The sequence below is a fragment of the Rattus norvegicus genome, chromosome X (genome assembly GCF_021556685.1).
Source record: "Rattus norvegicus strain SHRSP/BbbUtx chromosome X, alternate assembly SHRSP_T2T, whole genome shotgun sequence".
NCBI lineage: Eukaryota > Metazoa > Chordata > Mammalia > Rodentia > Muridae > Rattus > Rattus norvegicus.
Window position 1 is genome coordinate 113,411,735 of NC_141554.1, and position 24,175 is coordinate 113,435,909.

Genomic DNA, 24,175 nt, shown 5'->3' on the forward strand with positions numbered 1-24,175 from the left:
GGAGGAGAGGGGCAGAGAGAGGCAGAGTGGCAGAAAGGCAGTGAGGCAGGGGCAGGGGCAGAGTCATAGGCAGAGACAGAGAGGCAGAGAGTGTCAGTGCAGGGCAGAGAGGCAGAGAGGCAGAGAGGGTCAGAGAGGGTCAGAGAGAGGCAGAGAGGGTCAGAGAGAGGCAGAGAGGGTCAGAGAGAGGCAGAGAGTTCAGAGAGAGGGAGAGAGAGGAAGAGAGGCAGGAGAGGGGCAGAGAGAGGCAGAGTGGCAGAGAGGCAGAGGCAGAGACAGAGAGGCAGAGGCAGAGAGGCAGTGATGGGCAGAGAGGCAGAGGCAGAGAGGCAGAGGGTCAGAGAGAGGCCGAGAGGCAGAAGAGGGTCAGAGAGAGGCAGAGAGGGGCAGAGAGGGGCAGAGAGGCAGAGAGGCAGAGGCAGAGAGGCAGAGGGTCAGAGAGAGGCAGAGGGTCAGAGAGAGGCAGAGAGGTCAGAGAGAGGCAGAGAGAGGCAGGAGAGGGGCAGAGAGAGTCAGAGAGGCAGAGGCAGAGACAGAGATGCAGAGAGGCAGAGGCAGAGACAGAGAGTCAGAGGCAGAGAGGTAGAGAGGCAGAGAGGGGCAGAGAGAGGCAGAAAGGCAGAGAGGCAGGGGCAGAGGCATAGGCAGAGACAGAGGCAGAGAGTGGCAGTGCTGGGCAGAGAGGCAGAGAGTCAGACACGGTCAGAGAGAGGCAGAGAGGTCAGAGAGAGGCAGAGAGGCAGAGAGGCAGAGAGGGGCAGAGAGAGGCAGAGTGGCAGAGAGGCAGAGGCAGAGACAGAGAGACAGAGAGGCAGAGAGGCAGAGAGGCAGTGATGGGCAGAGAGGCAGAGAGGGGCAGAGAGAGGCTGAGTGGCAGAGTGGCAGAGGCAGAGACAGAGAGGGAGAGAGTCAGAGAGCGTCAGAGAGAAGCAGAGAGGCAGAGAGGGGCAGAGAGAGGCGGAGAGGGTCAGGGAGAGGCAGAGAGGGGCAGAGAGGGAGAGAGGCCGAGATGGCCGAGAGAGGCAGAGTGGCAGAGAGGCAGAGAGGCAGAGGTGCAGAGAGGCAGAGGCAGAGTGGCAGAGAGGCATGAGCAGGGGCAGGGGCACAGACAGAGAGGCAGTGGGAGAGAGGCAGAGAGGCAGAGGCAGAGAGGCAGAGAGGCAGTGATGGGCAGAGAGTCTGAGAGGCAAAGAGGATCAGAGAGGGGCAGAGAGGCAGAGAGGCAGAGGCAGAGAGGCAGAGAAGCAGAGAGAGGCATAGAGTTCAGAGAGAGGCAGAGAGGCAGAGAGAGGCAGAGAGGCAGGAGAGGGGCAGAGAGAATCAGAGTGGTAGAGATGCAGAGGCAGAGACAGAGATGCAGAGGCAGAGAGCCAGAGGGAGAGACAGAGAGTCAGAGGTAGAGAGGCAGAGAGGGGCAGAGAGAGGTAGAGTTTTAGAGAGGCAGAGAGGCAGAGAGGCTGAGAGGCAGAGGCAGAAAGGCAGAGGCAGAGAGGCAGAGAGGCAGGGGCAGGAGCAGGGGTAGAGGCAGAGGCAGAGAGGCAGGGGCAGGGGCAGAGGCAGAGGCAGAGACAGAGGCTGAGGCAGAGAGTCAGAGAAGGTCAGAGAGATGCAGAGAGGCAGAGAAGGTCAGGGAGAGGCAGAGAGAGTCAGAGAGTCAGAGAGGGTCAGAGAGATGCAGAGAGGCTGAGAAGGTCAGGGAGAGGCAGAGAGAGGCAGAGAGGGAGAGAGGCCGAGAGAGGCAGAGTGGCAGAGAGGCAGAGGTGCAGAGAGGAAGAGGCAGAGTTGCAGAGAGGCAGGAGCAGGGGCAAGGGCACAGACAGAGAGGCAATGGGAGAGAGGCAGAGAGGCAGAGCAGAGGCAGAGAGGCAGAGAGGCAGGGGCAGAGGGAGAGGCAGAGGCAGAGAGGCAGAGAGGCAGGGGCAGAGGGAGAGGCAGAGGCAGAGGCAGAGACAGAGAGGCAGAGGCAGAGAGGCAGAGGTGTAGAGTCGCAGAGAGGCAGAGCTGGGCAGAGAGGCAGAGAGGCAGAGGCAGATGCAGAGGCACAGAGGCAGTTGCAGGGGCAGGGGCAGGTGCAGGGGCAGAGGCAGAGACAGAGACAGAGACAGAGAGGGAGAGAGTCAGAGAGCGTCAGAGAGAAGCAGAGAGGCAGAGAGGGTCAGAAAGAGGCGGAGAGGGTCAGGGAGAGGCAGAGAGGGAGAGAGGTCGAGAAGGGCCTAGAGAGGCAGAGTGGCAGAGAGGCAGAGGTGCAGAGAGGAAGAGGTGCAGAGAGGCAGAGGCGAGTGGCAGAGAGGCATGAGCAGGGGCAGGGGCACAGACAGAGAGGCAGTGGGAGAGAGGGAGAGAGGCAGAGGCAGAGAGGCAGGGGCAGGGTCAGGGGCAGAGGCAGAGGCAGAGGCAGAGACAGAGGGGCAGAGAAGGAGAGAGGCAGAGAGGGTCAGAGAGAGGCAGAGAGGAAGAAAGGGTCAGAGAGAGGCAGAGAGGCAGGGAGGGGCAGAGAGGGGCAGAGAGGGGCAGAAAGGCAGAGAGGCAGAGACAGAGGCAGAGGGGCAGAGAGGCAGAGGCGCAGAGAGGCAGAGAGGCAGAGAGGCAAAGAGCGGTAGAGAGGGGCAGAGCGGCAGAGAGCGGCAGAGAGGGGCAGAGAGTCAGAGAGGCAGAGGCAGAGGCAGAGAGGCAGAGGCAGGGGCAAGGGCAGAGACCGAGGCAGAGACAGAGAGGCAGAGAGTCAGAGAGGCAGAGAGGGGCAGAGCTAGACAAAGGGACAGAGAGGCAGAGGGGCAGAGAGGCAGAGAGGCAGAGTCTGTCAGAGAGGGGCACAGAGAGGCAGTTAGGGGCAGAGAGGGGCAGAGAGAGGCAGAGGGGGGGCAAAGAGAGGCAGTTAGGGGCAGAGAGAGGCAGAGGGGGGGCAAAGAGAGGCAGAAAGGCAGAGAGGCAGAGACAGAGAGGCAGAGGGGCAGAGACAAAGAGGCAGAGGGGCAGAGAGGCAGAGGCGCAGAGAGGCAGAGGGGCAGAGAGGCAGAGAGGCAGAGAGGCAGAGAGGCAAAGAGCGGTAGAGAGGGGCAGAGCGGCAGAGAGGGGCAGAGAGTCAGAGAGGCAGAGGCAGAGGCAGAGAGGCAGAGGCAGAGAGGCAGAGGCAGGGGCAAGGGCAGAGACCGAGGCAGAGACAGAGAGACAGAGAGACAGAGAGGCAGAGAGGCAGAGAGGCAGAGAGGGGCAGAGCTAGACAGAGGGACAGAGAGACAGAGGGGCAGAGAGGCAGAGAGGCAGAGTCTGTAAGAGAGGGGCACAGAGAGGCAGTTAGGGGCAGAGAGGGGCAGAGAGAGGCAGAGGGGGGGCAAAGAGAGGCAGAGAGGTAGAGAGGCAGAGGCAGAGACAGAGAGGCAGAGAGGGGCCAAGAGAGCCAGAGAGGCAGAGAGGGTCAGAGAGAGGCAGAGAGACAGAGAGAGGCAGAGAGGCAGAGAGGGATAGAGAGGCGGAGAGGGTCAGGGAGAGGCAGAGAGAGGCAGAGAGGGAGAGAGGCCGAGAAGGGCCGAGAGAGGCAGAGTGGCAGATAGGCAGAGAGGCAGAGGCAGAGAGGCAGGGGCAGGAGCAGGGACAGGGTCAGAGGCAGAGCCAGAGGCAAACGCAGAGAGTCACAGAGGGTCAGAGAGAGGCCGAGAGGCAGAGAGGGCCAGGGAGAGGCAGAGAGGCAGAAAAGGGCAGAGAGAGGCAGAGAGGCAGAGAGGCAGAGAGGCAGGGGCAGGGACAGGGGCAGAGGCAGAGACAGAGGCAGAGAGTCACAGAGGGTCAGAGAGAGGCAGAGAGGCAGAGAGTGTCAGGGAGAGGCACAGAGGCAGAGAGGCAGAGAAGGGCAGAGAGAGGCAGAGTGGCAGAGAGACAGGCAAAGGCAGAGAGGCAGAGAGGCTGAGAGGCAGAGAGAGGCAGAGAGGCAGAGAGGCAGGGGCATGGGCATAGACAGAGAGGCAGTGGTAGAGAGGCAGAGGCTGAGAGTGGCAGAGCGAGGCAGAGAGGCAGAGGCAGAGAAGCAGAGAGCGGCAGAGAGGGGCAGAGAGTCAGAGAGGCAGAGACAGAGAGTCAGAGAGGCAGAGACAGAGAGGCAGAAAGGCAGAAAGGCAGATGCAGAGAGGTAGAGTGGGGAGGAGAGAGGCAGAGAGGCAGAGAGAGGTTGAGAGGCAGAGGCAGAGACATAGAGGCATTGAGGCAGAGGTGTGAGGCAGAGAGGCAGAGAGGCAGAGGTAGAGAGGCAGAGAGGCAGAGGCAGAGAGGCCGAGAGGCAGAGAGGCAGAGAGAGGCAGAGAGGCAGAGAGAGGCAGAGAGGCAGATTGGTGCAGAGAGAGGCAGAGAGGGGCAGAGAGAGGCAGGGAGGCAGAGAGGCAGAGAGAAGCAGAAGCAGAGGCAGAGGCAGAATGGCAGAGGCAGAGGCAGAATGGCCGGGGCAGATGGCGGCAAAGAGTCAGAGAGGGGCAGAGAGAGGCAGAGAGGGGCAGAGAGGCAGAGGCAGAGGGGCAGAGGGGCAGAGGGGCAGCGGCAGGGGCAGAGAGTCCGAGAGGGGCAGAGGGGCAGAGAGAGGCACAGAGGGGCAGAGAGAGGTTGAGAGGCAGAGGCAGAGAGGCCGAGGCCGAGGCAGGGGCAGAGGCAGAGGCAGAGAGGCAGAGGTAGAGATGCAGAGACAGAGACAGAGAGGAAGAGAGGTGCAGAGAGGCAGACAGGGAGAGAGGTAGAGAGGCAGAGAAGCAGAGGCAGAGATGCAGAGAGGCAGAGGGGCAGAGAGGGTCAGAAAGAGGCATAGAGGAGGAAAGGGTCAGAGAGAGGCAGAGAGGCAGAGAGGCAGAGAGGGGCAGAGAGAGGCAGAGAAGCAGAGACAGAGATGCAGAGAGGCAGAGGGGCAGAGGCGCAGAGGGGCAGAGAGGCAGAGAGGCAGAGGCAGAGGCAGAGAGGCAGAGGTAGAGGCAGAGAGGCAGAGGCAGAGAGCCACAGAGGCAGAGGCAGAGAGGCAGAGGCAGAGGCAGGGGCAAGGGCAGAGACCGAGGCAGAGACAGAGAGGCAGAGAGGCAGACAGGCAGAGAGGGGCAGAGCTAGGCAGAGGGACAGAGAGGCAGAGGGGCAGAGAGGCAGAGAGGCAGAGAGGCAGAGAGGCAGAGTCGGTCAGAGAGGGGCACAGAGAGGCAGTTAGGCACAGAGAGGTTCAGAGAGATGCAGAGGGGTGGCGAAGAGAGGCAGAGAGGTAGAGAGGCAGAGGCAGAGGCAGAGAGGGTCAGAGAGAGGCAGAGAGGCAGAGAGGGTCAGAGAGAGGCAGAGAAGCAGATATGGTCAGAGAGAGTCAAAGAGGGTCAGAGTGAGGCAGAGAGGCAGAGATGGAGGAGAGGGGCAGAGAGAGGCAGAGTAGCAGAGAGGCAGAGGAGGCAGAGACAGAGAGTCAGAGGCAGAGAGGTAGACAGGCAGAGAGGGACAGAGAGAGGCAGAGAGGCAGAAAGGCAGAGAGGCAGGGTCAGGGGCAGAGGCATAGGCAGAGACAGAGAGGCAGAGAGCAACAGTGCCGGGCAGAGAGGCAGAGAGTCAGCGAGGGTCAGAGGCTGGAGACGGGCAGAGAGAGGCAGAGAGGCAGAGGCAGAGACAGAGAGGTAGAGGCAGAGAGGCAGAGAGGCAGTGATGGGTAGAGAGGCAGAGAGGCAGAGAAGCAGAGAGGGACAGAGAGGGGCAGAGAGGCAGAGAGAAGCAGAAGCAGAGGCAGAGGCAGAGAGGCAGGGGCAGGGGCAGGGGCAGGGCAGGGGCAGAGGCAGAGGCAGAGACAGAGGCCGAGGCAGATAGTCAGAGAGGGTCAGAGAGAGGCAGCGAAGAAGAGTGGGTCAGGGAGAGGCAGAGAGAGGCAGAGAGGGAGAGAGGCCGAGAAGGGCCGAGAAAGGCAGAGTAGCAGAGAGGCAGAGAGGCAGAGGCAGAGAGGCAGGGGCAGGAGCAGGGACAGGGTCAGAGGCAGAGCCAGAGGCAAACGCAGAGAGTCACAGAGGGTCAGAGAGAGGCCGAGAGGCAGAGAGGGTCAGGGAGAGGCACAGAGGCAGAGAGGCAGAAAAGGGCAGAGAGAGGCAGAGAGGCAGAGAGGCAGAGAGGCAGAGAGGCAGAGAGGCAGAGATGCAGAGAGGCAGAGAGGCAGGGCCAGGGACAGGGGCAGAGGCAGAGACAGAGGCAGAGAGTCACAGAGGGTCAGAGAGAGGCAGAGAGGCAGAGAGTGTCAGGGAGTGTCAGGGAGAGGCACAGAGGCAGAGAGGCAGAGAAGGGCAGAGAGAGGCAGAGTGGCAGAGAGACAGGCAAAGGCAGAGAGGCAGAGAGGCTGAGAGGCAGAGAGAGGCAGAGAGGCAGAGAGGCAGGGGCATGGGCATAGACAGAGAGGCAGTGGCAGAGAGGCAGAGGCTGAGAGTGGCAGAGCGAGGCAGAGAGGCAGAGGCAGAGAAGCAGAGAGCGGCAGAGAGGGGCAGAGAGTCAGAGAGGCAGAGACAGAGAGTCAGAGAGGCAGAGACAGAGAGGCAGAGAGGCAGATGCAGAGAGGTAGAGTGGGGAGGAGAGAGGCAGAGAGGCGCAGAGAGGCAGAGGGGCAGAGAGAGGCAGAGAGGCAGAGGCAGAGACATAGAGGCATTGAGGCAGAGGTGTGAGGCAGAGAGGCAGAGAGGCAGAGGTAGAGAGGCAGAGAGGCAGAGGCAGAGAGGCCGAGAGGCAGAGAGGCAGAGAGAGGCAGAGAGGCAGATTGGTGCAGAGAGAGGCAGAGAGGGGCAGAGAGAGGCAGGGAGGCAGAGAGGCAGAGAGGCAGAGAGAAGCAGAAGTAGAGGCAGAGGCAGAGGCAGAATGGCAGAGGCAGAGGCAGAATGGCCGGGGCAGATGGCGGCAAAGAGTCAGAGAGGGGCAGAGAGAGGCAGAGAGGGGCAGAGAAAGGCAGAGAGGGGCAGAGAGGCAGAGGCAGAGAGGCAGATGCAAAGGGGCAGAGGGGCAGGTGCAAATGCAGGGGCAGAGAGGCAGAGAGAGGCAAAGAAGGGCAGCGAGGCTGTGAGGCAGAGGGGCAGAGAGAGGCAGAGGGGCAGAGAGGCAGAGAGAGGCAGAGAGGCAGAGAGGGGCACAGAGAGGCAGAGAGGCAGAGAGGGGCACAGAGAGGCAGAGAGGCAGAGAGAGGCAGAGAGAGGCAGAGGGGCAGAGAGGCAGAGAGGGGCGCAGAGGGGCAGAGAGGCAGAGATGGGCAGAGAGGCAGAGAGTGGCAGAAAGTGGCAGAGAGGCAGAGAGAGGCAGAGACAGAGGGGCAGAGAGGCAGAGACAGAGAGTCAGAGAGGCAGAGAGGCAGAGACAGAGGCAGAGAGTCAGAGAGGTAGAGAGGCAGAGGCAGAGGGGCAGAGGGGCAGAGGGGCCGCGGCAGGGGCAGAGAGTCCGAGAGGGGCAGAGGGGCAGAGAGAGGCACAGAGGGGCAGAGAGAGGTTGAGAGGCAGAGGCAGAGAGGCAGAGGCCGAGGCAGGGGCAGAGGCAGAGGCAGAGAGGCAGAGAGGCAGAGGCAGGAGCAGAGGCAGAGGCAGGAGCAGAGGCAGAGGCAGAGAGGCAGAGGTAGAGATGCAGAGACAGAGACAGAGAGGCAGAGAGGTACAGAGAGGCAGACATGGAGAGAGGTAGAGAGGCAGAGAAGCAGAGGCAGAGGCAGAGAGGCAGAGAGGGGCAGAGGGTTAGAGAGGCTTAGAGGCAGAGAGGCAGGGTCAGAGGCAGAGAGGCAGAGAGTTAGAGGCGGAGGCAGAGAGAGAGAGACAGAGGCAGAGAGGCTGAGGGGCAGGGGCAGAGCGGGGTAGAGAGTCAGAGAGGGGCAGAGAGGCAGAGGTAGTGAGGCAGTGGCAGAGGGGCAGAGGGATAGGGGCAAAGGCAGGGGCAGAGAGGCAGGGTGGGGCAGAGAGAGTCAGAGAGGTGCAGAGAGGCAGAGAAGGGCAGAGTGGCAGAGGAAGAGGCTGAGGCAGGGATGGGCAGAGAGGCAGAGGCAGAGATAGAGGCAGAGGCAGGGATGCGCAGAGATGCAGAGAGCGGCAGAGAGGTTGAGTGGCAGAGAGGCATGGGCAGAGGGGCAGAGAGGGGCAGAGAGGCAGAGAGGCAGAGGGGCAGAGCGGCAGAGTTGCAGAGGCAAGTGGATCTCTATGAATTTAAGCTCATCCTGGTTTACATAGTGAATTCCAGCCTAGTCAGTGCTATATACAGTGAGATCCTGTCTCTAAACCTGAACTAAAATAAAATGAAACAAAAGTAAACCCCCCAAAACAGCAGTATGAACATCTACTAACCTCCTAATATTGGCCCTAATGATTACTCATCTGTTTTCTGTAAATGGTAGAAATCTTACCACCTTACTCACTAGCTGTGACCAGAGACATTAAAAGCCCTGAAGACATGAACTGCTAGCTGGTCCATGCAGATCTCACTTGTTCATACATACTTTTCTGGACCTATTGAGATACAGGTGAAGTAGGTCTAAGATAGGACCTGAAATTTGCCTTCCTAAGTGTTTTCAGTGCTGCTGTTGGTCCACACTTTAAGAACCAGGATACCTGATGAGTGCTGAAGAGTATGAAAAAGGGAGGGATGTAACCAGTGAGACTTGGCACGGGGCATTCTCTTGTGGAAATGGACTGGTCAGACCCTGGGGGTCAGGAAAGTCATTAACTCAGACTGCTTGCTCACAAGAAAAAGTAGAGTAGCTGTGAGCAAGTGCCATGAGAGAATATGCAGAGAACAGTGTAGAGGGAGATCATCTCCCCACATCATTCCTTGGAGACTGGCATGATGGCAACACACAAAGCTGACTTAGTACATCAGACCCTTGCTAGCTAGTGGCTTGACTGCTGGAGGAAAAAAACAAAAAACAAAAAACAAAAAACTCAGGCTTGGGTTTCTCTCCTTTAAAATACACAAATACTCGACTCCCTGTTAGGTCATCTCATGGTAACTATTTGGCAACACGTTAGACATATAGTAAGTGTTCTGTGAGAGATGGCTCCACCCAACACCCCTGTCTTTCCTTAGTTCTTTGGTTCAGTCCTTCTGTGGAGCTTGCAACACAGCTGCCTCTGTTTCTGTAATGCTGCCATCTATTGGCGCAGCCTTAATACTACAACTTAATGGAAAGCCTGGAGCTCACAGTACCACTTATTTCTTTTTCTAAGTACAAACCCCAGTATTGGGCACGATGTACATTCAGATGCTCTCTTTGTCTAAGCTTTGGAGTTCCTATCAAACAATGTGATACAAAAATATGCAGCCACCACTATGACTTAGTGTCTGTGGGTTTCCCATGGCTAGGTCTGACTAACCATGGATCAGAAGTATTTGTGGGAAGAAGTCTGTACTGAACATGTGCATACTTTCCCAATAGTCATTATCACCAGAGAGAGGGAGGAGGGAGAGGAAGGAGAGGGAGGGAGGGAGAGAGAGGGAGATGGAGAAGGAGACAGAGATGGAAATGAGACAGGAGAGACACAGAGAGGCTATTTTTCATTTTACAATGGTGAAATGAAGATTAAGAGAGATCATTTTCTCAATGTCACTCGGGTAACAAGAAGTGAAGCCAGGATTTGATCCCAATTTGGTCATCTGGGTCTGTCCTCCCCACCCCTGATATTTTTCCTAAGGCCCTCCTGCCAAGTGGGCAGCTGGAGAAGGTCTAGATGTGGGAGGCTCTGGCCATGTTGATCCTCTGGCTGTCGGATTTTGCTTGCTCAGAAGGAAGGGGCTGTTTGTGTTCTACTCTTGGGTACAGGTTGCCATGTAGAGAGAGCTACAGCACTAGCTATGGTCTATGAAGATGGTTGACTAGTCTGCCTCTTCTCCACAAACCTCATTAGAGACCCGTAGTCTCAATGTCAACTTTTGGACATCATATGTCTTCTGCTGTATCTCTTATAGACACTCTCAGAAAAGAGGTACCCTGCAAAGCAGTCCCCTCCCCACTCATGGGAAAAGGTCATGTCTATACTCTGACAAGCTATTATCATTCCCAACACTTTCAACTTAAAGTACTCTGGTGGGTGGGTGGGTTCTACCCCCCTTGGGATTTCTCTTTCTATGTCTCCAACTTCCCTTTCCAATTCCCTTTATTGTGAGGTCCTAGGCTTCATGCTGCACATCTTGGCTTGTTGTTCTTTGGTGTGATCTGAGGCTATTGTGCTACTGTTCTCACCCACCGTGGTCCAGTGAGGAATTTATACATTGACTTTCATGTGGTAAATCCTATAGAGATGCTGACTTCTGTGCTTCTTAGCTACATTGTCTGGTTCAAAGTGAGATAATTAAAATGTCTTTATGATGGGTATTGTATTGCATACATTTCACAAAGGTGAACCTTTCTGGTTCTTATGGCTATGTAAGATACTAGATCAGGCCCCATGACAGCCATGGAAAACAACAGTGTTTGAAAGGGGAAAGAGGTAAACAGTTTGTCTTTATGAGACAGAAGAGTTACACTTTGCACCAGGCTTCGGCAACATAGTCTTTGCCAGTAGAATCACATAGATGTGCCCCTGCATGAAGTTCCAAAGTCTTAGGGGACATTTTCTTGCTGCCAGTAAATAATCTTTTATCACCTGACGGTTGAGGTCATAGAGATCCAGGTGGCCTTGGGGCTGGACAGGGAGATCAGGTGCTTCTTGAGGCATTTATGTCTATTTTGCAACAAAAGAACTGTCTGCCCTTTAACCATTAGATCAGGATGTTTTATCATCCAGATCTCCTCCACAGTCGTTGACGCTGAGCGTTTGCAGTTTAGTGAAGCATGACTTTCCTCTTACATGTGAAACTTAGTCATCTTGGACTTGAGTTTTGGCCCAGGGTTAGAATGTTTGCATAATATACACCAAGTCTTGAGTTTGATCCCCAGACACACACACACACACACACACACACACACACACACACACACACACACACACACACGTCAGCTAGTCATCCCAAGTAGTGTTTTCCAGTGAAGTTCATCTATACTGAAGTTTACGTGACAGAGGTTGTGTTTTCTGATGGGAACTAACAAGCTTGCTCACAATGACTAACCCACTAGCTAATTGTTAATCAGTGAGCCGGTGTCAGCTCATTGGGTTCTGATCCACAGAGGTTAGCATCCCTGTTGCGTGCGGGTAGAATATCCGTTGGAGGCCAAGGCCTTTTCCATTTCTAGAGATGATCTCTGAATCTGGATCTGAGAACCAGTGGTATGTCTCAAGATGTTTTCCAACACTGAAAGGTGTAGATCGCCCCCTTGTGGTATTGGAGCGCACAGCTTTGGGGATTCTCTGCAACTGCTGCTCACAGAGCCTGCCATACCATGCTGTCCTGTGTTCTGTCATCCCCACCTTTTCCAAACCTATCCCTTTTCATCTGGGCACTTGGATATAGAGGAGATGTTAGGTCAAGTTTCTCTTTGAATAATTAGATTTTGGCACACGTGGTTTCTCTCAAGCATGCTCACCGTGGCTTTGGGCTTCCTGTCATCCCATTCTCACTGTTGAAAGGGAAGGGGTTCGGAGAACTGGGGGTCAGGAGGGGAGGTTGTCTTTAGGACAGCAGTGGGGCCAGGACCAGTACTTCTTCAAAGAGTAACAGTGCCTTTATAAAATAGGTGACGAGCTCATTTTCTTGGATCCTCACACAACCCAGACCTTCGTTGATACTGAAGAGAGTGGACTAGTAGACGACCACACTTTCCATTGCCTGCAGTCTCCACAGCGGATGAGTATCCTGAACTTGGATCCTTCTGTGGCCTTGGTGGGTCAAGGAGCTTTTATGGTAACCTCTTTACAATAGGTTCCTTGGCAAGTGGTTGTTAGGGAGCACAGCAAGAGCATACTTGCTCAGCACCCCCAAATGAGGCACAGTGATATGGTAGGCAAAGAATGGACCCTGGAGACAGGCTTTTCACAGCAGGCCCCAAGATCTGCTACTTAACGATGTAGGAAAAGTCAGTTAACCTTTCTGAGCATCAGTCTTCACATGTCTAGGAGTAGGGACACACTGCTTCCCTCTTAATTTGGTTACGTGAGATGTAACATATATAGACAGTACAGGACCAGGCACAATATACTCACTGTATAAAGGTCAGTAGCATTAATATCTCTCATATTTCTCATCCTATTCCTTATTGCCTTCAAATGTTTGCCATATAAATTTAAGGTGGGTGAGGACTAGGAAGGGATAAGGGAGTAAGAGTCCTTGAGAGGTCAGCATCTATTTCTTGATGCCCAAGTGCAGGCTGTCTCAGGGTTGCTGGGGAAAGTGTGGTTGCTGTCAGCATACATTGAAAAGGGCTGTCTACATCCTCATCCCCTGTTTCATCCATCAGAGTACCAGTGACCAAGACTGAGCCGTAACCCTGTGTTCAGGACCATTCCTCCTACTGAGGGATGACTGTCAGGACAGAAGGACACTGCTGCTTCTTACAAGTTAAAATGTCCAGCAGTGTTGATGGCGGAGGGAGAAGGCAAGAAAGAAGCTAGAGACCAGGAGGAAGAGGGAGAATGAGTAATGGATGGAGGGAGGGAGGAGACAGGGGGAAGTAAGGGACAGAAAGGGAGGGAAGGAGGGAGAGGAGGGAAGAAGAGAAAGAATTGCAAGGTATGTGCAAATTTTATGCAGTGATTTAGGGGAGAGAGAAGACCAGCCAGTCAGACTTCATGTGCCACCAGGAAGATACATGGCAAGATGGTGGCCCACTTCCTAATTCTGGGAAAATAGCTCAATCTTGCAAAGGGGAATTCTAAGTAGTGTTCTTCTTCCTCACCCAAGGGATTTTTCTGCAAAGAAGAGAAAGACTTTGATAATTGGTGTAGTCTTGTTCAGAAGGTAAGTATGTATGGATTTTTAAAAGCAGCATAAACATGAAGGAAAGCTACTAGTGATGACTATGTTTTTAGTTATATAACAACATGAAAACAGTTTGTTATAAGATGAAAAAGAGCCTGTCCAATGTGGAGACCTGGACATAAGTTTGGGGAAAGTGAATAAAGACTTTTAAGTCTTTGCGTTTATCAGCCAAAAGATAGACTCAGCAGTGAAAGTTAGCATTGCAGCTCGCTAAGGCACCTGAAATGCTCAGCGAATATCAGGCAGTTCCAACCTCTAACTGCCCATTTCACATTGCTTAGTCAGCATTTCTTCCTTCCTGTGTTTGTAAAAGTGAGCAAAGAGACGAAAGTGCTTTCTAGGTGTTTAGTGGTTCATTTACAACCCAGTATATTTCATTGTGGTTTAGAGGACTTTTGATTCTATTAACTGGCTTGTTTATATAAAATACAGGCACATGGCCACTGAAAGGGGTTAGCATTTGCAGAAATGTGATAAGTGATTACTTTCTGGTTTTGGTATATTGTTTAATAGAGAATTATTACATTGGTTCACCAGTCTCTGTATCCATTTCCCTCATTGTCAGTCTCTAACACATACAATATCGACGTCATATATTGCTATACATTCACTGAATGAATGAATGAAGGGGGATCACAGGGAGTGATTATTTAAAGCATCAGGTTGGGTACCTGAGACACGAAGCTCTAGCTCTAAAACTAAAGGATCACAGGAGCCCAGAATGCTATATACAAGGAGAGGAAATATTTTTCTTCATAATGAACACATAATTAGCACTTACATCCCTAATAGAACCTGTAACCTCAGATAATAGTTTAGTGAAATGAAATATAGAGTTTACAATTATTTATTTATTTGAGAGAAGCTATTGCTATGTGGTTCAGGCTAGCCTGGAATTCAGTATGAAGAACAGGCTGGCCTCAGACTTACGATACTTCTTCAACCTTCAGTGTACCTTAGATATGAGCCACCATGTCCAGTTCAAGAGAAATATTTCTTTATTTTATTTACATTTTAAATGTTATCACCTTTCCCAGTTTCCCCTCCAGAAACCTACTATCCAATTCCTCCTCCCCCTGATCCTATGAGGGTGCTCTGTCACCAACCCACCCACTTCTGCCTCCCCTCACTGGCATTCCCCTACATTGGGGCATCGAGCCTTGACAGAGCTAAGGCCCTCTCCTTCCATTCTCTGCTACATATGCCAATGGAGCCATAGGTCCATCCTTGTATACTCTTGGGGTGGTAGTATAGTCTCTGGGAGCTCTGGGGTGTTTGGTTGGTTGATGTTGATGTTCTTATGGGGTTTCAAACCCCTTCAACTACTTCAGTTCTTTCTCTAACTCCTCCATTGGGGACCCTGTCCTCAGTTCAATGGTTGGCTGCTGTGAGCATCTGCCTCTGTATTAGTCATGCTCTGGCAGAGCCTCTCAGGAGACAGCTATATCAGGCTCCTATCAGCATGCACTTCTTGGAATCAGCAATATTGTCTGGGTTTGGTGTCTGCATTTGGGATGACTTTTCCTTCAGTGTCAGCTCCACAATTTGAATCCATATTTTCTCCTATGAATATTTTCGTTCCCCCTTCTAAGAAGGCATGAAGCATCCACACTTTGGTCATCCTTCTTGAACTTCATGTGGTCTGTAAATTGTATCCTGGGTATTCTGAGTTTTGGATTATATCCACTTATCAGTGAGTGCATGCCATGTATGTTCCTTTGTGATTGGGTTACCTCACTCAGGGTGATATTTTCTAGTTCATTCCATTTGCCTATGAATTTCATAAAGTCATTGTTTTTGATAGCTGAGTAATATTCCATTGTATAGATGTACCACATTTTCTGTATCCATTCCTCTGTTGAAGGGCATCTGGGTTCTTTCCAGCTTCTGGCTATTATAAATAAGGCTGCTATGAATGTAGTGGAGCATGTGTCTTTTGGGTATATGCCCAGGAGTTGTATAGCTGGGTCCTCAGGTAGTGCAATGTCCAATTTTCTGAGGAACCACCAGACTGATTTCCAGAGTGATTGTACCAGCTTGCAGTTTGCTTTTGTGTGTCTGTGTGATCATGCCCTGTTTATTCAGATACCTATGGAGGCCAGAAGAGGGCATTGGGTTTTCTGGAGCCTTAGATACATATTGTGACCTACCCATTGTAGATGCTGGGTACTAAATTTGCTCCTGGAAGAACAGAGAGTGATCCCAACCACTGAGCTCCAAGAGAGTTATTTTTTAAAGGATGTGTTTCCATTTCAGAATGTAGTAAAGCTCTACATTCTGTTTGAAGCCAGATGACAATGTAATGATAGCTGTATCATTTACATTTTTCTTTTTTAAATATTTTTCTTTTTTAACTTTAAAATTAGTTTATAAATTTTATAAATAAAGCAGCATGTCAGAAGAAGGCATCAGATCCCATTACAGATGGTTGTGAGCAATCACCATGTGGTTGCTGGGATTTGAACTCAGGACCTCTGGAAGAGCAGTCAGTGCTCTTAACCTCTGAGCCATCACTCCAGCCCCTAGGATATGTTTCTTAAATTTGGACAAGAACTGAAAGCAAGCTAATTTATACCAGAATTCTGTTGGGGCATATTTAATTTAATTTAATTTAACTTAATTTAATTTAATTTAATGACTTTTTAAGGAACACCTCATCTGTTCACTGAGTTGACCCTGTATTCCCAGTAAACTCTCTGAGACCCATGATCAGTCCATACTAGGCTCCATTAGCTATGAGCTCCAGTGTCCTTCTTGCCTTATCGACAGAATCCAGAATTGAAGTCAGCCAGGGTTGTCAGATGATTCAAGTAGAGGATGAATGTATTTTTTAAAAAGATTTATCTATTTTATTTATATGAATACACTGTAGCTGTTTTCAGACACAACAGAAGAGGACATCAGGTCCAATTACAGATGGTTGTGAGCCACCATGTGGTTGCTGGGAATTGAACTCAGGACCTCTGGAAGAGCAGTCGGTGCTCTTACCTGCTGAGACATCTCTCCAGCCCTGAGGATGAATGTATTTGCTAGGTATTCTTTGTACACTTGCCAACTGCCAGGCTAAGCTCGGGATTTAGGTTCATGAATTGCGAACTAAACAGAAGAGTAGTAACTCCATGATATTTACAGCTGTTTCTTGGTCTACCCAGGAAATTCTAAAGGAGAATTTGAGGATGTTTGAATTAGTTCAGAAACATCCATCACACTGGCCTCCCTTTGTACCTCCAGCCAAGCCAGAAGTGACAACCACAGGGGCAGGTAAGCTGTTTTTGTAAGCTCTTGGCCAGCAGACCCAACATGTTATAATCGTTTGTTGATATAAAGGCAACTGTGGTTCATCTCACTTATGAAAAGTGAAATTTCTGTTCATCCAGTTTGAGCAAAGCATGGTGCTTTTAATTATAAGTTTTAGAGAAGCTGATGTTTGTTGGCTTTAAAGACTGATAAGAAAAAGAATATTAACTCAGTGTAAAAGATTTATCATTGTGAAATAAAGATGACTAACATTTGTTTTAGAATGACAAGCCAGAGGCCTGGCTAAGTCAAAAAGTACCTTGATGTTTGGGTTGGTATTCGTGTACCTGTAATCACTCAAAATGATGAGGTTAAAGATCCTGAGTTCCAGGCCAGCTTGCACTACATCCCAAGGCCTCTCAACAGAGAAACTGTCCGGAAGCCAAAGAACACCTCAAGCAGACCACTGTGATCAGGCCTATATAAACAGACCTGATCACTTTGAGTCTTAAAGTAAAAGTTTAATACTTTATAGTAGGTCTCATTGTATATTTCCTCCAGACAAACCTTGGTTTTAGCAAATCGATTCAGAGATTCAGAATGGCAGTGGCTGGGTAGTGTCTTGACGGGGGGGGGGGGGCATCCATCCAAGTGTCAAGCTTTTCTCCTTTCTCCTTTCTCTATTCCAACAGAATTCATAGACTCTACCGAACAACTGGAGGACTTCGACCTGGAGGAAGATTTTGAGATTCTGAGTGTGTAGGATAGTGAGAACTCAATGAGGTACTCTTCTGCCCTCAATCTGGCATCACAAGAACATGAACTTGTTACATAAAACTTTTCTGGTCAGCAAGTGCCTGATATGCCAATAGCATACGAACTAAACAGCAACTGTGACTGAGCCGATTGCCCTTTTTCTCAGAACTAAAACAAAAAAGAGCAAACCAATGACACCAAGTCATCCCTGAAAGACAGAAAAATCGTGGAGTCTAGGAGAAGATCCAGAATCCATTGCTTCCCAGCTCGTCTTGGTGATAGCAATTCTTCAGCAACTGAAACGAGGGCATTTGGAAGACAGACAGCATCTCCCATCTTGCTGCAACTCTGAGCAGATGAGAGACAGTTATATTATCTTTCCTCACCCTTTCAGGTGTGACCTCTTTGGGGCTAAATACGAAGAAGAAATCTGTTTTCTTGCTCAAATAATAAAATAAATGAATCAGGGAGAAATACTCTTGTTAAATAATCTGAATATGCAGTTTACATAACTATAATTTTTATCAAAATATTTGTCAAATGTACACTTCTTAAATGTCTTCCTTTTTGGAGAAACCTATTTGATAGGTCACAATCTCCATCCTTACTTACACTTTCACTAGATGTCACCATATCCTTAAATCAAACCATGATCACTTGAAGCAGAGGTCAGCAAACTTTTTCTGTAAAGATATTATTTTAGGCTTTGTAGACCTGGTGGCCTTTGTCATAACTATTCTACTCTGTAAAAAAAGCCCCAGACAATATGCATGTGACTGAGCATGGCTGTAATCTAATAAAACTTGATTTACAAAAGCAAGTGGAGGGCTGGACTGGCCTTGCCAATCACTCACTTAAAGCATTGATTTTTGTTTGAAGGATTAAATAAATTGTTTGAATTATACTGTTTTTATTGGGAACTATATGTAGAAAGAATTAGTCATATGGTGACATTCAATCTGTCCATTAAAGTCTAAGACATGTTAGGGCTAACACCTTTCTAATTTTGGAGGGACATACTCATGAAGTTGCCTGTGCTGGATATGTGGCAAGGAAGATGCTCAACACTCCACAGTATCTACCTATCTTCTTTTTGTTGCCCCTTTAAGTGTGTGTTTCACATGGATCTACAATTCATCTTCATTCTTTACAGAGGTTACAGGAGGCCAATACCTGGAGTCTCAAAATAGTACTGACCAACTCACTTCTTTCCTTAGGTTTCATCCTTTTTTCCTTTTCCTTTATCCTTCCTTTCTTTCTTTTTTGCCAGTATGTTATATATTCCATAGGTTTAAAATTCAAAAGATGAAATACCATTCTCTCCCATGGGTTAGTTTCCTTCCCTGAAAACTCCTGGCTTGTTCTTGTTTATCCTTCCATTGAATTGTTTTATGCATATGTAAACATATTTAAGTTTTTGCACATGAAATATATACACATGTGTCCACATATAGTTTAGATTTCATTTTTAATATTTATTTGTGTGCATATATGTGCACATGTGCATTGACTCACAGAGGCAAGACATCCCTGGCAGAAGTGGAGGCTCTCTTTGGGCATCAGGTATCCTCTTTTATCATTCTCTGTACAATCTTTTGAGAGAGGATCTCTCCATGAACCTGGAGCTCATGTTTTCTTGGTTAGGGTGGAAGGCAGTAACACCCAGCCATCCTCCTGTCTCCACTTCCCTCGAAGCTGGGGTTAAGACATACACAGGACTAGTAGCTTTTTCATGTGGGTGTTGGGACCCAAACTTTAGTCCTCCTGATTGGGCAGCAAGCACTCTTAACTGCTGAGCCATCTCTCCAGTCAGAAGATTTCATTTTACTGATTTTAATGTTTTCCTATTTTAACTTAATTGGTAGATGATCCTGAGGCCACTGAAAATGCCTTTCTTGAACTCTAGCATGTGAAAGAGATAAAAGTAGTGTTGTGCTAATTCTGAAACCTGTTGTGGGTTTGTTGATCAGGAGAAGACTCTTTCTACCCTTTGACTAGAGGGTTTTCTAATTTCCCCTTTCTCAATGTTTTGTTATAAAGTGTAGTGAGAATGGATATTAGAAAAGTTTTTCAAAGAGTCTCGAAAAGTCAAATGTTCGCATTTCATTAATTTTATTTGCTATGTACCATTTGTTACTTGTCTAGGAGGTGGCGACAACAGCTCAGAATATACTGGGTATGCTTTGCCTGCAGTGGCACACTTTACATAATACTCAAGGAAGTGAAGGACCTGGAAGGGAGTGCTTCACATCACTGTAACTGACTGTGTTCTACACAACTGGTAATTAAAATGAATTGTTTCAAACAGAAGGCAATACTTCATGGCCAACTCAGACTGTGCCTCAGGTCTGCTAACAGTGGTGTGTGCTAGATTTTTATGAAATTTAAAAAAAGCTGTCAACTAGTTTAAAAAGCTACCTGTGGGAGATTAGTTGAATGGCCATTTTATCAGAACTTCTGTAGTAGCCTCAGAATGCAGGGAGCCAACATATTGTAGCTTCAGTTCGTCACCCTGCACACAACTGGGTGGCATTTGGAATAACTAGGGATTTCTGAGGAATGGGGACATGAGATTTACATTTTTGTTCCTGGATTCAGGAACTGCAACTTCTATGTTTATTCATCACTCTGCCCTAGGCCAAGAAGAAAGAGAAGTGATTCTCATTTCCTTCTGTAAGCTTGGTCACATTTTCTGTATTCTTTGTTTGCACTGGGCCATCTTGTCTATCTCTCTGGATGTGGACCAGGGGGCAGTGATTTATCCAGGACCTTTCAGCCTTTCCTAGTGAAGATGGGGCATGAACCTAACAAAACTCTGGAAGGACTCACAGCTCAGTTCTGGCTATAGGCTGTCTCCTCATTCTGATACTGCTGCCTGTCTAACTATAATAGGCTGCCTTCAGTAGGGAGGGCTAGCCCTAGGCAGACTTGAACTGTCTATAATGTTCAGCCAGAAACATACTTTTAGGGTAGAAATTCTGAGTTGTAGTTTGACTCAAATAATATGTGGTGATGTCTTGTCATAAATAACTTAGCTGTTACAGAGTTTCCTGGTTATTGGCAGTGAGGACAGCTCTAGCAGTCTTAGAAAATGGCGGTTTAGCACACCTTTCTGAGGTAGCCATGAATAATCACACACAATGGAACATTAGCACCAGATGGATGGAAACAGGAGAGCAAATCGAATCCTAGCACAGTGGGCTCATCTGTTGGGCCTGAGGGTTGGGATGACCAATGTCCAGTAGTCCAGTCCAAATGAGGCTTTGATGTACAACTTGACGGGCAGATGGGCTTAGGTCTTCCTTTCTCCGACGGTTCAGACTTGTTGAGGTGAGTGTTGTGAGGTGGGTAGGGAGATCAGGGGCTGCATGACTGCATGACAGGCAATGCCCTACGGGGTTTTCATACACACCTGGCAGCGGCTCACCCTGGTGTGAAGCTGCCCAGTTTTCAGATTCTCGGACACAGGCTGTTCCTGAAACTGCCCTCTCTCCTCCACTGTTGTCAGCCAGAAACTGTACTTGTTGGCAAAGTAGTGGCAGGTACCACGGGCACCGCTGCACTCGATGAAAGGATTGGCCCGGAAGTCCTCAAGACAGGAGCCAGGGGAGACTAGGGATTGGCCTCCACCCTCAGTCCCAGCAGCAGTGTGCTGAAACAGAAGGGAGAGTGCTGTGTGAGCTCTGGCAGAACTCAACGCTGGAGGTACTCCTGTTTCTACAGGACTGCATACGTGCCCCATTCTAGAACTCTGGGCCCTACTGGGGTCCAGGTCACTCAGTTTCTAGCCAGCCTGATGAACCTGGGCTTCAGAGGCAAGCACTGTCCATCCTCCCTGAAGCAGCTGTGGAATGCTACACCCTTACCCCAGCTCCTTTGTGTCCTGCATGGTTAGTGATCACACACACACACACACACACACACACACACACACACACACACACACACACACCACTTATTTATTTTGTGGGGGGCTTGGTTAGGCTTAGTGTTAAGTGCCTTTGCCTAGGGATCCCTCTTGTTGGCCCTCAGACATATACATCTGAGCAATGTTGGATTTAGGTTTTGGAATTAACAGAGCTTTAAATCCATTATAGTGCACTGTTCTATAAGAAGGGAAAGAGTATAATAGTCCCCAATGCTCTTTCTTGTAACAGCATGTCCCCTGTAGTTCTCATCCTGAAATTACCTCCACTAGAACTTTTTATTTTCAACCTGTGCTACACTCCCTGGAGTGACACACAGTATTTTTTACCTGACAACTAAAGGAAGGCTTGGGTGTATTTGATTATTTGATCTAAAATATCTCAGGCTTCACTTTAGAGGGCTTCCTTGGAGTTCAGTGTCTAGGTTCCTGGTGTTCTAGGCAGTCTCTAGTCACTATACCTCCAGACCTCCTGTTTACATCTTGACCGTCTCCCTTCAGGTTAACTGGAAGCACGGAGGCCAAGAAGAGGCTTTATACACATCTACATCAGTAAGCAGGCGGTCAGTTTGCTTAAGTTTCAGAGAATGATACTTTGCTGATGACTTGGGCTTATGAAATCATGTCAGTTTTGGGTGGGAGCAGTTACATCAGAGTCTTTGGTGATTCAGTGAGAAGCTCTGCCCAACCAGGGACTTCAGTAAGCTTTATACTATAGTTTTCCTGGGAGTCGCCTTGGTCTTACTCCTGAATTCATTTGAAGAAACCTCCCCAGATAGTTACAGAACCATCTCCTCAGGATTACTGATGTTCTCTTTCCTAGCTAGACACACAGCATGCCTTCACACCACAAAAATTGCAGAAGCAACAAAATGCTCACAAGGCCGTACAATCACAGCATGCCTCCATGCTAAGCTTTAAGAGGAGAGAGCAGGAGCTAGACAGATCTGGAAGGGTAGACAGCAAGGTGGTAAATGTTATTCTCAGTCTAATCAGTACAATTATGTGCTGGCCTCAGTTGAGGACAGCATTTCTCTCAGTATGTTCAGATTACAGTTCTAGTCTTCCCTTTGTAGTGACAAAACTGAAGGACACATAGAGTAGGGCCTTGGCTTGTGACACATACAGGTTCTCAGTCCAGAACACCAGGTTCAAATTCTATGTACCCCCTCCCTACAACCACAAAAATTGTAATTTACATCTTCATTTCTCTTCTTGTTATTTTCTAACCATTGTCCCCTTGAGCCTGGGATCAAAGGGAGGGCCCTTCCTAAGCTCTTCACATCTGACCCTCTAACTCTGTTCTCCACTGAGGGACAGAATGGTTCAAGTCCTCACCATGAGGAAGGAGTATCCAATCCAGAGGCTGTGCCAGCCCAAAGGGCACTGTGGAACGGTGATATCCTGGCTGTGCACAGCAATGGCTTGTGAGGGTGCCTCACATACAGAACAGCGACTGATATACTGGGGAATCTGGGTCTCGCCCACAGGCATCATGGGAATAGGGGCAGTAGTGGAGAGCCAGTAGGATTTATCATTGCGTCTGGCATAGTGGCACACTTCATTGATGTTGCAGTAGATGAAGGGCATGGTGCTGAATCGGGGCAGGCAGGAGCCAGCAAATCCTGGGAAGAGAATATGGGCAAGAACCAGGTAAGTGCTGGCGAAAAAGCAGAGGCACGAGGCCTGGAGTGACCGAAGATGTCAATTCCATTAAAATGCTTGCTCAGAGCAGTATAGCTCTCTCCTCACAGTTCTGTGACTTTAGTAGGTGCTGGAGTCTGAGGATCAAATTGTATCCTAAAGGTACCAGGGGAGTTGAATAATGACACGAATCTTTTGATAAAGTGAATAATCACTCCTTAATTAATCTGCTTTGTAAAACCAACATTTAATGGATGGAATCCATGTCTAAGAGTTAGCACACCTGCTGCTAATGCAATTAATACTTGGGTAATCATCACTGCCCTGCAGGTCATGTTACTATTGTTATCACTAATCACTAATACTTAATGGAGGCTTAAATATATTTTACATTGAGTGATTCATGAATTCCTTACACCACTCTATGTGACAGATAGTAGAAATAGCTTAGTCCCATTAAGGGAGGATGAAAGCTTGGAAAGATTGAATAATTTACCCAGGGCATGTGACTTTGAAGCAGTAGGACCAGCATTTGGATCACAATCCTTTTGACTCCAGGGCTAATGCTTGTGGCCTATTTTGCAACCGTAGGTCTAAAGGGCTGTGAGAAGAAAGTGGTCAGTTCTCAATCCTTGTAGGGACATGGAGCGTGGACTAGCTGTCAAAGCCAGTACTTACCCAGATCCTGGTTATGGGCTTTCTCCTGCCCTTCCACGAACAGCAAGCTGTAACCCACCCATAGCTGGCTCATGCCAATGGGGCATGGTGGCACGTGTTCTGACTGACTGTGTTTTACTAATGTGTAGCCCACTCTCACACTGTGTCCAGGCATCCCAGGCTGCCCAATGGGGCCCTGATTTCCTGGAGCTCCTGAGAAGAAAAGAACATATAAGTAAGTATGATGCAGATGCTAATAACACTAGCCACTCATTGATCCTAAACATTTGTAAGGCACATCATATACAGGTGTTCAACCACTTGATTCTGATGTCCCCAGGAGTTGGCACTATTATCAGCCTACTCTACAGTTGAGGAAAATGAGGTTCTGAGCTGCTACAACTAGACGCTAATGGAGTTACAAGTCCAATTCATGTGTGCCCAGCTATTTGGTTCCCATTTCAAGAGTCTACCATCCATTATCCTTCTTCAGACTGGCCTTCTGTTCTAAGAGTGAATGGAGTGGAATTCTTCTCATGACCAGCCTTCATTGAAGTCTTTCACAGGGCATAACTAGCTTCTGAATCAGAAGCATTATAAATAACATTAGCATTAGACGGACAAAGCTTCATCTGCCTCTCTTGTCCATGGTAGATATGACTGTAACATTTTACTACTGAGCTTTAGAAGTATTCTGTACTAAGGACAAGTGATTTTGTTGTATTCTTTCATCCATGTCAGGATAGGACAGAAAGCCATAAAAAGGAAAACCAGGAAGATTTTGAAGTCAACCTGGATAACATAGTGAGTTTGAGGGCAAACTGGGCTATGCAACAAGACACTGGTAATGCATAAATAAATAAATAAATAAATAAATAAATAAATAAATAAATAAATAAATAGAAAGGTGGAGGATAACCCAGACAATGATGTGGAGAAGTCTGTTGCCTTCTTGAATCATGTAGGACTTCCCTTCATAGGTCGGAGGCTGTGCAGTGTGAAGAGTAGAAGAACAATGTAATGGTTTGAATAAGAATAAGTGCCATAGGCTCATATAGCCTAATGCTTAGTGTAAGAGTTTGTATATGCTCAGCCTAGGTTTGG

General features: G+C 49.2%; 2 protein-coding genes across 10 annotated transcripts in view; one reads left to right on the plus strand and one right to left on the minus strand.

Moving 5' to 3' along the window:
* Window positions 1–17,749, plus strand: part of Atg4a (autophagy related 4A, cysteine peptidase) — a 99,056-nt gene extending 81,307 nt beyond the window's left edge. For 3 of the 9 annotated variants that reach the window (XR_015646447.1, XR_015646445.1, XM_087600676.1), the window contains 4 exons: window positions 11,612–11,757; window positions 12,775–12,831; window positions 16,005–16,113; window positions 16,782–17,749. Coding sequence is in view for 5 of the 9 variants with exons in the window: in XM_087600676.1 (XP_087456802.1) it covers window positions 11,612–11,757; window positions 12,775–12,831; window positions 16,005–16,113; window positions 16,782–16,852 (383 nt within the window). In the remaining 4 variants the exon portion in view is untranslated. Of the gene's footprint in view, window positions 1–11,611; window positions 11,779–12,774; window positions 12,832–16,004; window positions 16,114–16,781 lie in introns of all 9 variants that reach the window. The other 6 variants (XR_015646449.1, XR_015646446.1, XM_087600677.1 and 3 more) reach the window with 4 other exon arrangements.
* Window positions 17,750–18,940: 1,191 nt separating this feature from the next.
* The window catches only part of Col4a6 (collagen type IV alpha 6 chain), a 344,979-nt gene continuing 339,744 nt past the window's right edge, over window positions 18,941–24,175 (minus strand). Inside the window, exons 43-45 of the mRNA NM_001427260.1 lie at window positions 23,093–23,284; window positions 22,109–22,395; window positions 18,941–20,497 (exon numbers count right to left, since the gene is read on the minus strand). Of these exons, the coding sequence (NP_001414189.1) occupies window positions 20,237–20,497; window positions 22,109–22,395; window positions 23,093–23,284 (740 nt within the window). The 3' untranslated portion in view covers window positions 18,941–20,236. The remainder of the gene's footprint in view (window positions 20,498–22,108; window positions 22,396–23,092; window positions 23,285–24,175) is intronic.